The sequence below is a fragment of the Miniopterus natalensis genome, chromosome 7, assembly GCF_054644295.1.
Source record: "Miniopterus natalensis isolate mMinNat1 chromosome 7, mMinNat1.hap1, whole genome shotgun sequence".
Lineage (NCBI taxonomy): Eukaryota > Metazoa > Chordata > Mammalia > Chiroptera > Miniopteridae > Miniopterus > Miniopterus natalensis.
This window is the reverse complement of record NC_142087.1, coordinates 39,158,483-39,179,671: the sequence shown is the minus strand read 5'-3', so window position 1 is coordinate 39,179,671 and position 21,189 is coordinate 39,158,483. Positions and strand designations below refer to the sequence as shown.

Sequence of the window (21,189 nt, the reverse complement as noted above, 5' to 3'; positions counted from 1 at the left end):
TAAGACAGTGAGTCCATAATGCACTATCTGACTGAAAGCCTGGGAAACCAGAGGCTTCCTTACCACAGCAAGCAAGGGTCTCATGCTGTGTGAGTAAGTATAAAGCTTTGAATGAAGAGACAAGAGTATAGAGATCAGGTCTGCAATCAAAAGTCCATTAACCCTTGAAACACACATGTAACTTAGTGTTTGTATACACATGTGCATTTTGAAGCACAGCAATCTGTAGCATTGCTCAGGCACTCAAAGAAATACTTAACCCTGAAATAAAGGTTAAGAACAACTAGTGCTACAACAGTGTCATCTTTTACTGAAGAAGTTTCTACACAGCCAGTGTTCTGCATGGGAAACTGTGAACTGTTCTATTTCTATTCTATCTAGCTCATGACTAAACCGATGTCTCTAGCCAAATAATCATGCCAGGATCTCATTAGATCACGCAAGTCAGGCTGGTGAGAGGAGAGCTGGGTGAGGATCACCTCAGGAGTGCCAGCAGCAGCTGCAGACCAGGGTATGTGACTCACCGCCGAGGCAGTTCCTCACTGCTATGCTGTTGGGCCTGTGTTTCTGTTCTGGATAGAATGACTTTAATAAAATGGAAAAGGTATGTCTTCACTTACAGTTCTTGGGGAATACAATCCAAATTCACAGAAGCCTATTCTGTCAAAGATTATACATCATTTTGGGGCTTGACTACATTCACACTGAAAATGAAACTACATTCACACCGAAATTAATGGTAATCAATACTAGGAAATACATATATTTTTAATTCTAGAAGCTGTCGATTACATGGTAGGTCTCATATATTCTACCTCTTTTTACTGAAAATCTAAAACAAAACTGAAAATTAAATATAAATGTGGCTTAGTTCAAAAATCAAATATTAGAAAAAATAAGGCAAGGGTACAAAATTACTTCTACTAAAGGTAACAACATAATACATTCATCTTGTAGTCTAATCAGTACAGTGTATCTATGAAGATAGCAGTTGGCATATTATAGCCCACAGGCCAAAGAGGTCCCTACCACCTGCACAGGCTAAAAATGGTTTATATTTTTAAACAGCTGAAAAAAATCAAAAGCAGACAATTTCATGTTACATGGAAATTATGTGGAATTCACATCTCAGTGTCCACAAGTAAAGTTTTATAGGAACACAGACACACTTATTGTTTACATATTGTTTATGACTGCTCTGGGTGAAACCACGCAGCTGACCAGTTGTGGCAGAGACCACAGGGCCCACAAAGGCCAAAACATTTTCTCTCTGGCTCTTTATAGAAAAAGATGCTGCCCTGTGCATCAAAAGCTCGGGCTGAAGAACCAGGCCACCTGATTCCCACCTGGTTAACCACTTATGAACTGTGTGACCTTGGGCAAGTTGCTCAAGCTGACAAGCTGTTTGCCCGTTTCTGCACCTATACCTGCCAAACAGAGTTGCCGAGTGTTCACGAGAGTAAGAAAATGTAAAGCACGTAAACAGCAGCACGTGGGAACCATTCAAATTAGCCATCACTGATATTATTATTAGTGTTGTTGTTTGTTGTTATTGTAATTACACTAATGTGCCTTTACCAGGGAGAGCATTTTACCATTTTTTCCTAAAAATCATGGCTGACACTAATTCATACTTTCACCTACTCTAAAAATTATCTTTCCATTAATTGATCATAATATTTTAAAAAATGGTCTTAGTCTCCCTCCAACATGAAGATAGTCATTAATCACTATGGCACTGTAATGACTATTAATTAGAGGTTTAGCAAAAAGAACACTCATTTTTAATGTTAGTATCTTGTCCTATACTCATATTTCAAAAACATTTTTAAAAAATGCATCCTGGACTTCTGGTCAAGAAGGTGGCATAGGTAGATGCGGTTCTCAAATCCTCCCACAACCACATCAAAATTACAACTAAACTACAGAACCATCATTCAGAATCCCCGGAAATCTAGCTGAATAGAAGTCCTACAATTAAGGATTTAAAGAAGAAACCACATCAAGACTGGCAGGAGGAGCAGAGATGTGGTACAAGCTGGTCCCATACCCACATGTGGCAGATAAAATTCTGGAGGGGTATCTCAGCTGTGGAGGTCCTTCCTGAGAAGCCAGGATCCTAGCCCCACACCAGGACTCCCAGGCCTGGGTTCTAGTGCAGAGAAGAGAAGTCTCCATAACTTCTGGCTGTACAAGCCAGCAGGGATTGTAGCGAAGCAAGACGGAGGGCTGCTGGAGTCCCAGGAAGTTCCTCTCAAAGGGCTTGAACACAGACTTACTTGTATTCACTCTCTCTGAGCTCTAGCACTGGGGTAGCAACTGGAAAGGAACCAGGGACATACAGAGAGAAACTGAGTTGTCTTGCATCAGGGCAAGAGCCAAGAGGGAAGCTTTCTGCCAGACAAAAGTGCTGGCAGAAGCCATTGTTCCTTTTCTGAGATACCCCAAAACACACACAGAGCCAGTGTACAGGTTCAATATCTAAGTCTCTGTCATCCTGGCTCACACTGTTCACCCTGTCCTGGTCATTCCCTGCCCCACCCAACTTGTGAGCCTACTCAAGCCACTTCCAGTAGCTTTTCCATACAAATGGCCTCTCTAGCCTCATTTTTTGGACTTTCCTAAAATCTCTCAAATAAGCAGCATCTGGCCTCTCAGTACCCTATAACTCTTGCTATGCTAAGTGGCCCCAGGCCCAGCACTAGCAGCATCCAGCCTTAGTTCACAGTTAGGCCTCTCCTGGGCACCTCCAAGCCCAGTACAAGTAGCAACCATCTGTAGATAACTCTGTAGCCTGTGTGGGAGGCTCCAGGCAGGGCACAGGGGGTGGTTTGGCTTGCAGCTCCTAGAGTCCCAAGAGCCAGTGCAACCAGTGGAAAGCTTCAGAACGCACTGAATTACTACCCTACCACCTACATGAGTGAATCAGTCACGGGGTAGACAAGGTAAGCACCAAGGCCCCACTGAAATAAGCCCTGCTTCAAAGGGTAGACAGCAGCTCCTCCACTGTAGTCGCAGCCAGTTTTCATAGCTGATCGGCCAGGGAGTCAATCCTTCCCAGTTACAAGAACAGCAATCAAAGATCATCTACAACAGGACAGTGCACACAGCCCACAGAGGGGTGTAGCTGGAACTCCCAGCTCAGGTGATTGGGGAGGCTGCACCACTGGGTAGGACACCTACTACATACACAAGGCCACTTTACCAAGTCCAGGAGATGTAGCAGCTCTACTTAATATATAGGAACAAACATAGGGAAGCAGTCAAAATGCAGAGACAAAGAAACAGGTCCCAAATGAAAGAACAGCAAAAGTCTACAGAAAAAGATGTAAATGAAATAGAGGCAAGCAAACTACCATATACAGAGTTCGAAACAGTTATAAGAATGCTCAAGAAACTTAGTGAGAACTTCAACGGCATAAAAAATGACATAGAATCCATAAAAAAAGAACCAGTCAGAAATGAAGGGTACACTAACTGAAATGAAGAATAATTTACAGGATATCAACAGTAGAGTAGATGAAGCCAAGGATCAAATCAGTGATTTGGAATATAAAGAGGCAAAAAAATACCCAAACAGAACAGCAAAAAGAAAAAAGAATCCAAAAAGAATGAAAAGAGTATAAGGAACCTCTGGGACAACTTCAAGTATACCAACATTTCCATCATGGGGATGCTGGAAGGGGAAGAGAGAGAACAAGAAATTGAAAACCTATTTGAAAAAAATAATGACAGAAAACTTCCCTAACCTGGGGAAAGAAACAGACATACAAAACCAGGAAGCAGAGAGTCCCAAACAAGATAAACCCAAAGACACCAAGGCATATCATAATTAAAATGTAAAAGGTTAAAGACAAAGAATCTTAAAAGCAGCAAGAGAAAAGCAATTAGTTACTTACAAGGGAGCTCGCATAAGATTGTCAGCTGATTTCTCAACAGAAGCTTTGCAGGCCAGAAGGGAGTGGCAAGAAATATTCAAAGTGCTGAAAATCAAGTACCTACAACCAATATTACTCTATCCAGCAAAGCTATCAGCTAAAATAAAAGGACATATAAAAAGCTTCCCAGAGAAGAAAAAGCTAGAGGAATTGATAACCACCAAACCAGTATTACATGAAATATTAAAGGGTCTTCTTTAAGAAGAAGGAAAAAAAAGATAAAAAATATGAACAATAAAATGGCAATAAAAACATATCTATCAACAATTGAATCTAAAAAACAAAATAAACTAACAAGCAGAACAGAATAGACTCATAGATACAGAGAATATTGTGACAGTTGCTAGATGGGAGGGGTGTGGGGGAAAAGGTGAAGGGATTAAGAAATATAAATTGGCCTGGCCAGGTGTGGCTCAGTGGTTGAGCGTCAACCTAGGACCCAGGAGATCAGGGTTCGATTCCCAGTCAGGGCACATGCCCAGGTTGTGGGCTTGGTACCCAGTCGGGGGCATGCAGGAGGCAGCCGATCAATGACTCTCTCATCATTGATGTTTCTATCTCTCTCTCCCTCTCCTTTCCTCTCTCTGAAATCAATAAAGATATATTTTTTTTAAAAAAAGAAATATAAATTGGTTGTTACAGAACAGTCACAGGGATGGAAAGTACAGCATAAGGAATATCATCAATAATCTAATAACTATGTATGGTGTCAGATAAGTACGAGATTTATTGGGATGATTACTTAGTAAGTTATATAATGTTTAATCAGTGGGGTGTACACTTGAAACTAATATAATATTGTATGTTAACTGTAATTGAAAAATAAAAAATGATTTTTAAAAATGCATCCTAGTTAGAGACAGTGGCAAGTAAGATGATATATTCCACATTCTGCTCCATTTTTGACAGATAATTAACCTAGGACTCACAGAGGTCAAGCGACTTTCTCAAAGCACAGCAACCCTGACACAAATCAGTGAAAGTACAGAATTCATGACTTGTATTCTGGACTTGCTTTGTACTAATCCACTTGCAGGTTTTTTTAAACAAAAGCTTTAAACTTCTTAGTCTGACTTAAAATTCCAAACAGTTTCTAGTCATACAAGTAGGCAACTTATCATGACAATTTCTCTTGGTCATGATGTTCTTATTTCATTTAGAAATGCCACAAATACACCCAGTTAATGCATTAAATATAAAAAGACTTTCTAAAGAGTCTCCATTTATTAATGATTCAGTAGAACTTCCTAAAGCATTTATTTGGAATTCATTTATAATTCATTTCACAGCTTAGCTGCAGTTCCCACAAGGCAAATATATATCCAATGTTACTATTTTAAGTCCTCCCCTTATATTTATTTGTAAAAGAATACATTTTTTCCAAATAAAAGCTAAACTTCCTAAAAGTATTCACCCTATTCACTAAATTCATCTATTGTAATTTAATGGGCATTTCCTGATAAGGTGACAGTAATGGACCTTCAGATATAACAAAGTATACTGTACAACCAAACAAAAGAATAAGTATTAAATGTAAAACCTGGCTATAAATTAAACAAGATGTACACTGAGTCACCATAAATATTTATTAGATAGTAACCATGGTAATTAATAAACACAGTAATCAACACAAGGGAAAAATAGTATCTTAAAACCCTGCCACGGCAAGAGAAACTTCACAACTCACCTACCAAGGAAACATACATGACCAAATTAATATTTTCAGTGTGAACATCAGAATATCTGGCCTAACTAGTACCAGTGGACTTACAAGAGCAAGACTGTAGAATATCTTACATTAGGCCATCTCTGCTCCCGACCCCAACACTACAATTCATAATCTCTAATTATAATGGCTTATCACAGTTATAGGGTAATTGCTAAAATGAGAGATCACTGGCTTTGGAGTTAAAAATACCCCAGTTTAAATTCAGCTCTTCCACTATTCGTTGTGAAACCTTGATGAAACTACTTAAAATATCCATGCCATCTGTAAAGAAAAATAACACCTCCCTATAACAGTCGTTGTGTAGAGAGCTTTATTGTGGTGGTCATTTGAATCATCATATTACACACCTGAAACTGATATAATGTTAAATGTCAACTGCATCTCAAAAAATAAATTTTAAAAAAGTTTGTTACAAAAAGTTGCAATATATAACATACTTAGCTAAATATCTGGAACAGTATCAACATTCTATAACTTGGCCTTATTACTCTACTATTACTACTTCTATGATTTGAGACTTACACCACCACATCCACTACTGGTACTACCTCTACCACTACAACCACTAAGTAATAGTCACTGCATGCCACTCCTCTTGGCCAAGATGTTATTAGGGATCACATATAAACTATAACAATTTAGATTCTTTGGATCTAAGCACATAAGGCCTACTAGGACAGCTAAAATTAAAAAGAAATGAAAACAGAAATAACAAATGTTTGTGAGGATGTGGAGAAACTGGAATTTTCATATACTGCTGGAAGGAATGTAAAATGGTACAGTTACTTTGGAAAACACTGTGGTAGTTCCTCAAAATGTTAAAGTGTTACCATATAACTCTTAGCAATTCCACTCCTAGATATACACCCAAGTGTGTCCATCCAAATGTCTATCAATGATGAAAAGATAAACAAAATATGGTACATTCTTACAATGAAATACTATGCAAAAATAAAAAGGAATGAACTACTAAAATATGTTAAAATATGAATGGACCTTGAAAACCTGCTAAGTGAAAGATGCCAGATACAAGAGGTTCCATATTGTATGATTCCACTCATGTGAAATGTTCAGAAGAGCAAATCCATAAAGACAGAAAATAAATCAGTGATTGCCAGGGGCTGGGTGGAGATGTACAATGAAGAGTGATTGCTAATGGGTACGAGCTTTCTTTTGGAGAGGAATAAAATATCCTAAACTTAAGTAGTGGTAATTAGTTGCACAACTCTGGGAATATACCCAAAACTAATGAATTTTATGATGTTTGAATTATATCTCAAAAAAGCTGTTATAGCCTGGCCGGCATGGCTCAGTGGTTGAACATTGACCTATGATCCATGAGATCACAGTTCAATTCTGGTCAGGGCACATGCTCAGGTTTTGGGCTTGATCCCCAGAAGGAGGCGTGTAGGAGGCAGCCAATCAATGACTTTCTCATCATTGACATTTCTCTCTCTCCATCTCCCTTCCTCCCTTTGAAATCAATAAAACATATTATCTTTAAAAAGCTGTTATAAAAATAGAATTAATCAAGCACATAAGGGCAAATACATATTTGGGGTATGGCAGAGAGGAATTAAGTCAGTCTTTACTGAATCTGCTATGCTCTGCCAGGAAGTGCCAGTACCACACACAAACCTGCAAGCAGGATCAGCAACGCCATTCAGCACAAAAGACAAAGTAGGTGGGGTTATGAGTAAACTCTACTCCCTGTCCTAGACCTCTGCTGTCTCACTCTAAAGTGGCATATTTACGATAGAAATTAGAACAGAAGAGTAGAAGGGTAGAAGTAAGACTATAAGCTCTAGAGTTGAAAGCCTCTGAAAGCCAGGGTTTAAAATGTTCTCTCATACACTAGCTTGTGACCTTGGACCAATTACTTAACCTCTCCGGACTTCACTGTCCTCTTCTATAAAATGAGTATAATAATAGTACTTATGTCACAGAGTTGCTGTGAGGATACAATATGCATGTAAAGCCCTTAGAAGAGTATCTGAAAAAACTAACTGCTATCATAGTCATTATCACCATTACTAATATCATAACATTGTTGGACAGAATGACTATACTCTCAAGAGTCAAACACCGCCATGCTGCTCAATCACATATGCTCAGATCAGCATTCCCCAGGGAAATTCCAAACTCTCTGCTTTGTTCACCAAGGACTGTGGACTTTTTTCTTCTCCATCTGCTGATGAGATGTAGCTCCAAGAGGCCCCTTCAGTGACACAGAAAATAAAGGTGCCCATGGAGAGTAGCACAGGGCATTTGTATTAATAATATCAGTTACCATGAAGTACCTAGAAAGAATCAGGCACAGTTTCAGGTATTTCACATGTATCACTTCACTAAATTTCCACAACAAGCTAATGAGGTAGGTATTATCAACCCCATCACTTTACAGATAAGGAACATTCAAATAAGTTGAGTAACCACCAAGTTAATATCACAGTTAAATAAGAGCCAGCGCTAGAATTCAAATAAGATCAGTTTATCCTATGGGACTTCCAGTATGTTGAATCAGATTGCCAATGGAAGAGTAATTGAAAAAGGAATTAAAAAGGCATGCGTTAAAACTGCTGCAGATGTATAGGTGAAAATTCCACTACATGAGATGTCTGTGACTTTATTGCCTATGTTTTCTTCCAGGATTTTTATGGTTTCGTGACTTACATTTAAGTCTTTTATCCATTTTGAATTTATTCTTGTGTATGGAGTAAGTTGGTGGTCTAGTTTCACTTTTTTGCATGCACCTATTCAATTTTCCCAACACCATTTATTGAAGAGACTGTCTTTACTCCATTGTATGCTCTTATCTCCTTTGTTAAATATTAACTGACCATAATGGCATGGGTCTATTTCTGGGGTCTCTGTTCTATTCCATTGATCTACATGTCTGCTGTTAAACAAATACCAGGCTGCTTTGATTACAATGGATTTGTAGTATAGTTTGATACCTGGTAAAGTGATCCCTTCAACTCTGTTCTTTCTCAAGATTGCTGTGGCTATTCAGGGTCTTTTATGGTTCCATATAAATTTTGGGAATATTTGTTTTAGCTCTGTGAAATATGTTGTTGGTATTTTAGTAGGAATTGCATTGAATCTATAGGTTGCTTTGGGTAGTATGGACAAGAGAAACAAAAGAAAAAATAAACAAAATGGGACTACATCAAACTAAAAAGCTTCTGTACAGCAAAAGAAATCAGCCTCAAAATACAAAAGTTCCCCATAGGGAACATATTTGACAAAAATGCATCTGATAGGGGGCTAATTTCCAAAGTGTACAAAGAACTCATACAACTCAACAAGAGGAAGACAAACAGTCCAATTAAAAATTGGGCAAAGGACCTGAATAGACACATATCCAAAGAGGACATACAAATGGCCAAGAGACATATGAAAAAATGCTCAATGTCACTAATCATCAGACAGATGCAAATTAAAACCACAATGAGGTATCACTTCACACCTGTAAGAATGGCTACCATCAACAGATCAACAAATGACACATGCTGGTGAGGATGTGGAGAAAGGATGGGAATGCAGGCTGGTGCAGTCTCTATGGAAAATAGTATGGAGTTTCCTCAAAAAATTAAAAATGGAGCTGCCTTTTGACCCAGTGATCCCACTTCTAGAAATATATCCTAAGAATCCTGAAACACTAATCAGGGAGAATATATGCACCCCTATGTTCATAGCAGCACAATTTACAATACTTAATATCTGGAAACAGGCCCAAGTGTCCATTAGTAGGTGAGTGGATAAAAGAGCTGTGGGACATTTACACCATGGAATATTATGCAGCTATAAAGAAGAAGGATCTCGTGCTCTTTGGGACAATATGGATGGACCTGAAGAATATTATGTTAAGCAAAATAAGCTAGGCAGAGAAAGACAAATATCACATGATCTCACTTATATGTAGAGTCTAAAGAACATAATAAACTGATGAACAAAATAGATCCAGTGACAAAGAAGCATGGAACAGACTGACGAATCTCAGAGGGAAGGTGGGTGGGGAGAGATTAACCAAAGAATTTACATGCATATATGCATAACCTATGTATACAGACAAGAGTATGGTGAAGGCCTGGGGTGGGGAGTGGATGCAGGGTGGAGGGGGTCAATGGGGAAAAAGGGGGACACTTGTAATGCTTTTGACAATAAAGATAAATTTTAAAAATTAAATTAAATTAAATTTTAAAAAACAAACTGCTGCAGAAAGCCACCCCACATGACAACAGAACCAATTACCGTGCAAGGTCATTCTCCAAACATTGATTACAAGCAGTGTCTCTTGGATTTAAATATGCAGACTACAGTTGTAGATATGTAATATTTATTTATGTCAGTGAAATTACTACAGTGTTTTTTCCAACATATGACCTATTCACTAAAATTTGTTAAAAATAACTGAATCAATAACAAAAAAATAACTGGTTAACTTAATTATAAGCAAACTTGGTTAAAAGCATTTTAAAATTAACAGGGTGTGAATTTTCACATATGACATATGGACCAGAAATTTTGTCTGATAAATCTGAAGTCTGTTAAATCAAGGTCTGCAAAATCGAGGGTTTACTATAATTTTAAAATAAAAGTTAAGTGAGAATTCAGAGGGGAAAAAAACCTGATGCTAATTTCAATGACAAAATATTACTAAATTTATAAAGTGACTGTGATATCCAAAAGTTATTCTCACAATAGGTGTCATCAAAGTAAACAATAACAAAACCAAATAAATACAAATGTAAGCAACATGCTTAAAATTAAATTTAAAATAAAGCATTAATAACAATGTATGTGGAAGAAAATAGCTATAACATATTATTCCTAAATAGTGTTTAACAGTTTTTGTTTTCACTTGTCAGAAGAATAAAAAAACATTGCCAATATCTGCTCTTGATAATCTATGGCAAAGCCAAATACTCGTCTCTAAATTTTACTAAAATATATGTATTGATTATTCTCTATGATATGAATTAAAAATTGTTTTCAAAGTAGGCATATAGCAAATAAGATTTCTTTTAAATTATTTCAAACTTATATACACCTTTCTTGATAGTGTCTATTAAAATTAATTGACTTCAATCTTTTTATTATTATAAAATAAAATTGTCCTACGGTGGGAAATAATTTTTGAACTTTGATATGCAGATTTTTTTGAATTCCACAGTGCTTTTTAGCTCTTTGTATAAAAAAATATAAAAAGCTCTCATTTTAGGAAAATTTCATTTTGAAGATGTATATATTTTTGTAAAACCAGATGTCACAAAAGGACAGTAAAAAAATCTGTTAATCAAATCTTTACTTCAAAATCTGACCTTTTGCTTTAGCTATCGTGACTAAAGTTTTCTATTTATTTCTTTTCGATGTGACAAAGAATGGTAGAAAACAAGGACTTAATTGTTCTTAATAAACTGTTAAATGACAACCACTTCAAGAAAAATCTTATACCAACAAAAAGAAGCTTAAAGAAAGAAAGAAAGCTTATAAGGTCTAAACATCAAATCGAAAGAAGAACGCATTTCGAAGCCCTCTCAAAGTCAGCTGTGTCTAACCAATGCATTTCCTGTATCACAGGTCACCTCAGCTGGCAATCTCTCTACCCAAAGACATTTGACTAGAAATGAAGTCAGTTGAAGTTTTATTCTTCTACTGTGCCAAGAAATCAGAGCTTCTGTAGGAAACGAGGGGAAATGCCAGTGTAACAACGTAATAATCTAAAATGTGTACCTTTAGTCTTTGGTCATCAACAGCTATAATCGTAGCAACTCGAATTAACCTGGGGTTTCGTTTATCCACAACTTCAAGTTTCATATTCGGCAGAAAACCATGAGGTAACCGCTGTAACATTACAAGTGCAACAAGACATGCAAATTTCAACAGTTCAGTTATGCTATTAAATTTTTCCAAAAATATTATTGTTCTAGTTTTACATTCAGGTCTTTAATACAAATTGAATTTGATTTTAAGAGGACATAGGACTTCATGTATATTATACAGTTATATAAAAAGTGTAAGAGAAAGAATTTTTTGGTCATTTCAAGACAGCTAAAAGGACAGAGACAGATTAAATCATAAATTCATTAATGATCACACAAGGTTCTAAAAGGATCTTATTACAGTTTATCTATTGCTTTAGATTTTTTTCCTGAAATTAACCTTATAAATTAAGAAATTGTTGACTATTTTCACTGCCCAGCTTTGGAGTGTATGACCCAGAATGCAAAATTATTTAATAAGTAATTAGAAGGGATAACCACAATCCTTTATAACTCTAAATTTTGAAATATTTAGATAAAATCTTCATAGTTTCAACTGTCAAACTATTATAAAATAATACTGCAATGCAATTTAAAGCCATGACCTATATTTTTGTTACTTTATCTGTAACATAAGCATGTTAAACTGTATTAATTTAAGGTTTGTTCTAAGACTTAAAATGCCAGGAACCGGGAGTCTATAATGATGAACACTCAGGTAATAATAAAGAAAATGGGAGTCAGAAGAATATATTCAGACTTACACTGAAACTAAGGAAATTTAACAAAATCAAAGTCAAAAGACATTTGTGACAGTATTTATAGGTTTGCAAAAAAGTTTCCCTTGAAAGCTACTACACATAGAAGTGTTCAATTCACTTTACTGAGAATGAAAATATATTGAATTTCTTAAGTCTAGAAATGGCAATAGGAAAATAAAATTCTCATAATACATGAGTGATAAACAGTTAAATCTTTCTCCAATATCTGGTTTGTTTCTCTCCAGCTTTTGTGGAAGCATATTTTCTTTCTAAAATGCATTATTAAATCTACTAAACAGAGCATACTGACTATAACTAGGTCTCTGGTCCCTGAAAATCTTCCTGTTCTCCCCAAGGTCACTGACCTCACAACCAAGGTTTTGTTTGTATTGAAGATGCTAAAGCTTTAGGTGAAACAATAATAACCCCAGAGTCTAGAAGTTGTCTAGCTAAACTTTTTCATAATTTCATTTTCTCGTAATTTTCCTTTGGGGAAACTAAAATGAAGTTTTGACAGAAAGCAAGAGAGGGAGACTGAAAGCAACTGATAATTTTGCTAATTAATTTTTTAGAATTCTTAAAACCTTCTCTAATACTCCAGAATGTCTAGTCTTCTTAATTTAATTATACCTCTTCCTCCCAAATCCAGCCTATTATGATAAATTTTTTAAATAAATGAAACAGCATTTTGTTTTAAACCCCTTTTAATCCTTAGAAAAGTTTCAGCAAATGAAATCATATGTAGAAGCTCACTATATAAAATTCTGATTAAAGATAAGTTGGGGAGCCGGGAGCACACCATTAGAGCTGAAAGGGAACAAAGTCTGAAAACCACTGGTGTAGAGCATAAATATTTTTAACTATACTATCAAAGTACTTTCTTTTACAAAGTAATTTATACTTGGGTCAATCCTGGAATAAGTAAATAAATTCAAATTTGATCTTTAAAAGTTGGTATTTTAACAAATGCTAAAAGCAATATTTCCCTCAAAGTGGATAAAACTGTAGCATTTGGGCTACAAACAATTCCCCTATTTTATTATGGCACCTTTGACATTCAAACAATCCCTAAGACATGAGAGTTGTGAATTAGAAATGAAAGGCTCACTCATCAGAGGTTAATGAGGGGCTTTTAACAGCACTGTTGTGGGATGCCTGTGTTTTTCAAGGAGGGAAATCATCACCTACATTTATGCACAGAAACAACAGTAAATGAGTCACCTCCTCTGTATTTTTAAATAAAAGCAAGGCAAACTGGTCATGAGTTTAAAAAGAAAAAAACTAGAATAATTTAAAACTGCCCAAAAAAGGCATGACTCAACATGGACATTGTTTAAAGTTGAGAATGTATATGGACATGAACTTACCATTTTAAATACTTTGGCAGGAACTGCACTAGTTTGAGTAGCTTCCAGATATTCTGTCCAGGAAAAATTTTCTGGATCAGGATAACCTTAAAAATATATAAATATCAAAAGATTACTCATTGATATTTTGATTCCCATATACTATAAGACATCTGAGAATAATGACACCTACTGTTATTTGAATGCTTACTATTTAGTAGTCCCTATACTAAGAATGTCACATATATTACCTAACTGAAGTCTATGATAACCTCTGAGAGGGCTGTTTTGCCCCACGAAGGCACAAGAGCACTCATTCACTGGTTCATTCATTCACTCAACAAGGGTAAGCAGGTTGGCCAAGACCAAATGGTGATGTGAGTACTTGGCAGAGCCAGCTTATGCCTGGAAGGCCTCTTCACAAGTTTGCAAAAACTCACAATCACTGATGTCAAACCATAAACTGAAAATCGAATCTCTCTAATAATTCTGCATCTATTAGGGTTTTATTCACATATTTAAATCTTTGTCATTATAATTTCCCAGGTTTGCTGTTATCACTGCAATTTAAAAAACACATTGGTAAAAAAATGATATAAAGCACTCTATGTTTTTAAAAATTTCCATCTAATTGGGCCTTTTGTTTCTCTATGTTTGTGTTATTTTATTCCTAATTACATTTGCCAGAGGACTGTCAAGATTGCTGTGTTTTTTTTCTTTTTCCTTTCAAGAAATAAGTACCTAGATTAATTCATCAGCTCTACTGTTTTCTTTTGTCTTTCTAATTATCTCATTTGCTGCTTTTACTCTTACTCCTTCCTTCTCATATTTCCCATAGGTTTGTTTGATACTTGTCCTGCCAAATTGAATTGTAAAACTAATTTCTTTTCTTTTTCTTTAATAATGGAAGCATTTAACACTATGAAATAATCATCATTGTCCCTGAATACAGCTTTAGACCGCTAGACAAACTTTTACAAAATATTTTTCTTTTACTTTCTAAAAACCAATTATAATCTTTGTCATCTTGATTTAATGACCAACCAAATATTTATTTAGGAGATATCCAAGTGGTTAATTTGGTTGTTTAAAGTATTAAGAATAATATCTAGTTTATCACATGGTAGTTTCCTAATGCAACATTGGCTGTACAATCCTTGTTTGAAAGACCTTAGGATTTCTTTTTGGTGTAATATAGGATCAACAACTAAAAATTTTTAAGTATAAACATATGTATACATCTATGTTTTAAGGTATAATATAAGTATGCATAATTCAATCTAAATACCTATGCCATCTAAAAATCTGTTTATTTTTAATTGAAGCAAAAAGCCTAAAACACTATGCTAAAATCTCTAAAGTAATTTTCTGTACAGTTCTCCAGTATTTCTGATCATTTTTTATTCATATTTAAACTTTGCTAAAATTAAATATAAAGAAAAATATACAAACCAAGTAGACAGCTTGAAAATTTCTCACAAAACAAACAAACCTGTATAACCAGAACCCAGGACATGTCCTCCCATCATGCAACCACAACTCCACTTTTCTCAAAGAAAAACTCCTATCCTGGCTTCTAACCTCTCATATTAGTTCTGCTTGTACTATATTTTTACAAATGGAATCATACAACATGCACTCATGGGTTTTGCTCAACATTTTGACTATGAAGTTCATATAGACTGCTGCATGCAGAACATTTGTTTTCACTGTCGTATAGTATTCCATTAAGTGAGTCTTTCACAATTTATTTATCCATTCTACTGGTGATGGTCATTTGAGTAGTTTCTATTTGGGGGCTATTATGGAAAGTATTGCTATGAATATTCTAGGACATTCTTTTTGGTGACTAGAAGTATATATTTTGGTTGGAATACATCCAGGAGTAAAACAGCTGGATAATGGGATATTTTGCTTCATAGTTTCTATAGCACAAAGATTTAGAAAGGACATGTACATATGGGTGTATGAGTGTGTATGTGTGCATGTATATGCAATTGTATGGGAATTAGCAAAATACGTAATGCATAGAATGTCTAATGGTTCAAACCGTTTACTTTTTTCTCTTGGGCAAATAGCTGAACTATACATTTCCTGGACTCCTATGCAGTGAAATACAGTTATGTAACTGAGTTCTGGCCAATGCATGTAGGTAGAAATGATATAATAAGCCACTTTGAGTTTGGCCCCGAAAGTCCTCTCATGCACAACCAGCAGCTCTTTTCCCAGTCTCAGACTTAACTGAAAGATTCTCAAAGATCTGGAAAAGACCCAGTCCCAGAATAATTGCACAGAGCAGAACTAACCCCTATCAACCATGATTGTGCTATGATAGGTGCAAGAAATTGACTCTTAATGTGTTAAAGCACTAACATTTTGGAGGAGTTTAACATGCTAGGTAGCTCATGGTAATTAATGTGATAGAATTCACCAGTGAAGTCATCAGGTCTAAGGATTTTCTTTGAATATTTTTGATTATTAATTCAATCTGTATATATATTTTATTTAAATTATTTTAAAAAGAAATGTGATTTATTGTATATTTTTATGTACTAGGGTTTGTGGATAAAATGTGAGCAAAATAAACATAGTCCATCCTAACACAATATTCACAGAAAATTTTGCCTATATTTTGAGAAATCTGATATTGTTTCATTATAATTTTTATTTTTCACATCTGAACTTTGTAATATTGTTAGAAGAAAAAACTTTATGGAGGGTAATATGGAAACATTTATCAAATGCTTAAAATTTTTTCTATACTCTGTAATCCAATAATTTCACTTACAAACACAAAGAAATAGCAAACATACAACAATTTCTTTAAAGGCATGCCTTCCATAATTATTTAAGAACTAGAAAAAGTTAATGTCCAATGCAAAGGAAAAAACAAAATAAACTGTGTTGTCTTCATAATATAAACAAGTGTGCAGTCATTGATAGCTAGGTTGTCAAAGATTATTCAAAGAAAATTATATTTTCAAGTAAAATGGGGGGGAAGGCTATAAAAGCAATATAGACACTAACATCACAATTCTGGTTTTTAAATACATATATATGGTCAAGTAAAGAGACAAGAAAATTGAAAAAATAAATAAGAGAATAACATTGGTAAGTTCTGTCTAATGGTGGGCATAATGTTTTAATTTATTCATTATAACATTTCATATTTTACACATTTCCTACAGTTTTATAATAAGAAAAATACAGAATTCTATTTTAAAGAAGTTTAATTGTAAGAAGTGCACTGCTTCACTTTATTGGTGATTATGTATAATGGTTTGATGGTAAACAAAATTTGATTCATAAAGAGTAGAATTTAGATGACTGGGCACTCTTTACAGAGAAAGAGAACACTATCCTTTTACAGTGTGACTATAAAATGTGTTAGGAATTCACTCTGTGTGAGATGCCCTGGGGAAATGGTGCTATGATTTGCAATCAAGTTAAAGAACAAGAGAAAGGATAATGATATCTTGTGCTGCAGAGCAGGATCACTTATTGATGGAATCACAGTAATATCCTATGGGGACTATGGTAGAAAAATGTCTACCTGAGGCAGACACATAACATAAAGCAATATTGCACATTGTATCAAATGGCCACAAATATTGTCTCACACTTAGCAAAATATGCAAGTTTAATTTGTTTTCTCACTTTGAGTGGCTTTTTGTTACCACATTAAAATGCATTTAGTGTAAAGCATGATATTTACAAGAAAAGAGAGCGTTGCAAGGTCAAGAACCAAATTTATTTCCCGGGCCCATCAATTCACAGAGCTCTCCAGACCACAAGAAATTCTGAATAAAGAGCTTATACTTGTCTTCTTATTCAGTCACTTGCCAAATCAATAAGTAGCAATTCCAAAGTATTTTTCCTCTTCTTAGCCCCATTCCCACAGCCCTGGTGAAGGCCTATGCTCCTGTTTTCGGGTATCATGAATCTCCCTAGTGGTCTTTCACTCCGGAGGCCTCTCTACTGTAGCCTACTAACTGCCAAATAAGTGCTCCCTAAACGTGGTTATGGCAGAGATGCCAACATACACTCATTCTCACTTTTAAAGATCTCTCATAAAATGGCCTCAATCTAGCCATCCTGCTAACTCCTTATTAATTCTCTAAAACATAAGTGAAACACATTTTGTACTCCTGACCTCCAGAAGTATAAGATAATAAGTTTGTGTTGTTTTAAGCCACTAAGTTTGTGGTAATTTGTTACTGAGCAGTACACAATCATATAATTTTCTCCATGAAGCGCTCTTGCTCTTAACTAATCTCCTTGCTATCATCTACAACAGTTACTTGCAAACTAACCAAACAATCCCTGGTAGACTTTCAGCTCCCTGAGCCCAAGGAAGGCTGCTCACCAACCCTTCTATCCCACCCTCCCCCACCAACGTCCTACATAATGATAGAAACAGATTATAAAACAATAAATATAGAAGGAATAATGGAATTAGAAAGTTACCATTTGGCAAACATCATACTAGTAACTAATTAATCTAATGAATATCTATCTATACATGCTAAAAACTAGTGGGTGAAAGTTTAATGAAAAATAAAATATTTACATAACCTCAAAGTAACTCTCCAGCAAATAGGTATTCTTTACAAAAGGAAAAGAGCAATTTTACACCGGAGAAACTTGGCAACCCCGCTTTAATCAGGTGACCAAAATTAACACTAGCAGGAAAGGAACAGCCTGAAATCATGCACCTTGGAGAGGATACAATGAGAACACAGCACTGCTTCTGGGACTCTGCTCTCCAGGTGTGCAGTCCACACCTACTCCTGAGGAAGCATCAGAAAAACCAAAGGATGACCTATAGTCTTCAAAAGTGGCAAGGTCATAAAAGTCAAGGAAAGACTGAAGAACTGTTGCAGACTGAAGGACACTAAGGGAACATGATGGGTAAACACAATATGCGATCTGGTTTATAAATGAAAACAAGAATAGTCATTGCTACTCACATAGGATGACCTCAAAGAACACCCAGCCAGTTCACTCACCTTGGGGTGCTATCAGAGTTCTTCCATTCTCCTGACACCAACCAACTGGTTGGACATAAGGACTATTTACATCACACCTGCAAAAACAGGATTCTATTTAGATCCCATATTACTCAAAGCCGGAGAAAGAATCCAAGGGTAATGAGCATTCTGGATATTAAGCCATGGAAAATGTTACTTCACAGCTAAAACATTATTTTATAGCTAAAGAGAAATAGAAGTAATTTTTAGTAGTATATTTTGTAAGCTGAGTGACCAAGCTTCTCTTTTATATAACCTTGAAATTTAAAAATATAAAATAAAAAGTATTTGACTAGGACTAGAACTTCCAGTAATATCCCCAAAGAGGGAATATTTTAATAAACCTCTTCTATCACTGTTAGCAGCAAGGAAAAATACTAATAGGCCAGTCCAAATTTATGAACAGCCCAATCAGACTCCTTATGACTACATATTTCTTTTGTCTCCTTTTCAAAGAATTCAGACTATTCTACCTAAGACACATACAACAATTGATCTTTGCTCTGCTGCTTAGTTCAAAGAAGAAAACAGGAGGCCCTTCATGCACATGAAGAACCACAGCCTCGGGCAGGGGCTTGCTGGTTACTCAGGACATCCTATGAAGAACAGCTACTAAAATTATTGTTGCCATGCCCTCCCCTTCCATATTTCAGGTTTTTGCCCAGAAAACCCTTTTAACTCATGCAATGTTAGTTTAATGGCACTGTAGCATGCATTTTCTCTGCTCCCCATAGGTTTTCAAATAATTCACTCCATTCTCCCTGAATCTTCCCTTTTAAAAATATGACAGGGTGAATTCAACATTTTTCAGGGAAAAAATACTGCAAGTTCTTAACTCCCTCTTCACAAAAATGCTTCCCTTACAAACTGGACAGAACACAGTGAAGTGCCCTGAACTGGTCATATGATTTCAGATGAGGCCTCATTAGGTAACTTCTCCTGGAATGAAGAAAAAGTTTCTTGGGCTCTTGAATTCAACACTTTGTGTAGAAGAGAAAGTAGTGAATTTCTGTTGTTCATACTTAAGAACAGGAAGAGCAGTGACAGTACTGGAATGGAAAGGAATTCTTAACACCAAACATGAACACACAACAATAAATGCACAATGGTGTCTCACCAGTAATCGTAACTATCATCCCAATTGTCAAAATGCACTAGTAAGCGATCTTCAACAATATCTGCTATAGTTGCCACACACACCAGTGAAGGGTTCTTTCTGTCGACGGCCTCCAGCTTCATTCCAATCTGAAATTCTTTAGGCATTGGCCCATTCTGACACAGCACCAGAAAGAAGAGGCACAAAAAGAAAAAGGACACCAAGCAGGACATGGTCAAAACTTCTATGATGTTTAGCATCAGAAAAGTCTCAACACTTACCCTCCTGAATGAAGCCAGCAACTGCTGGTAAAAATAGTCCAACAAACGGTTAGGAGGTTTACATTCAAAACAAAGATCGGGAAATTAGCTTCTACACTGTGCTATTCTCTCTCTTTGTCCAAATAGGCTTTATTTCCCTTATCACTGTCATTTTCCCTCTTCTTCAGTTCTTAGAGTAATTTGTATTAATTTTAAAATATGTTTAATGAATTTAGTAGTATCAAATAATTTCCTCTGCTCCTCATAAGCTTTTGAATAGCTTTCAAACATCACTATTTTGGAAAAGTAATAAAGATATATTCCTTAAAACCAAAATTATTTACTTTGATCAGATCTGAAAATAATGGCTTCTTCAATATTTAAGGAACACATACACTAATCCGCAAATAAAACTATAGTTGAAAAATCCAAATGCTTTTTTATTATCTGCACATATTTTTAGTATTTAAAAATACTAAGGACTCTGATTTACAGTAACATTACAATAACAAAAAGACACTTTTGTACAGCTGTCTTATAATTAGCCAGCCCTGAGACTTGGAGAGTATAGAAGAAGTTTTCTCTGCTCTTCACCACCTGTACTAACCTGATTTTTGGTTTTCTTTAGCACATGACATTTTCCAAAGCAACTTCACATTTTTTTCCTTGAAACATTCAATGAAACACTGATTTCAAGATCAGGACACTGAAGCTTAGAGAAGCTGGGCAAGTCTCCTACACAGGGACACAGCCCGCAGATAACAAGGCTGACCTCTGACTCTAGGTCTCCCCACCCCTTTCCCTGTGTGTGGCCTCACTGCTGGGCCCACGGGCTCAGAGGGGCTGGGCTGCGACCTATCCTCATTCTCTCCTTAAGACAGTTAGGAGACACAGCTAGGGACACAGATGGGGTAAGTGTGCTCTGCCCAAATTCTCATACACCCCTTGAATCTGTATAAAATGACACCCTCATTGTTATTACACATAAATCCAGCTAGGATGGGTACATTCAAAATCCACCTGGGGCATTTACTCGTTTCAAAACACCAAAACTAACTTTAAAAGACTACCTTAATGAAAGCACAGAAAAAAACATTTCTAAAAGGTATTTTAAATTTTTGCAGGCTTTAAATATAAAGTTTTCAACTCTCTCCATCCATGAAAGTATTTAATTATATGTTTAAAGGGGATAAAAAGGTATGCCTATAAGAAACTGACATATTAAGTGAGAAAAGTCAACAGGAAGCTAAGAATTCTTTAAAAA

The 21,189-nt window shown here is 35.7% G+C and overlaps 1 protein-coding gene across 1 annotated transcript in view; it reads right to left on the bottom strand.

The window, feature by feature from the left end:
* Positions 1–21,189, bottom strand: part of L3MBTL4 (L3MBTL histone methyl-lysine binding protein 4) — a 153,677-nt gene that overhangs the window by 81,488 nt on the left and 51,000 nt on the right. Inside the window, exons 8-11 of the mRNA XM_087818958.1 lie at positions 19,687–19,841; positions 18,549–18,625; positions 13,561–13,646; positions 11,404–11,514 (exon numbers count right to left, since the gene is read on the bottom strand). Coding sequence (XP_087675084.1) covers positions 11,404–11,514; positions 13,561–13,646; positions 18,549–18,625; positions 19,687–19,841 — 429 coding nt within the window. The remainder of the gene's footprint in view (positions 1–11,403; positions 11,515–13,560; positions 13,647–18,548; positions 18,626–19,686; positions 19,842–21,189) is intronic.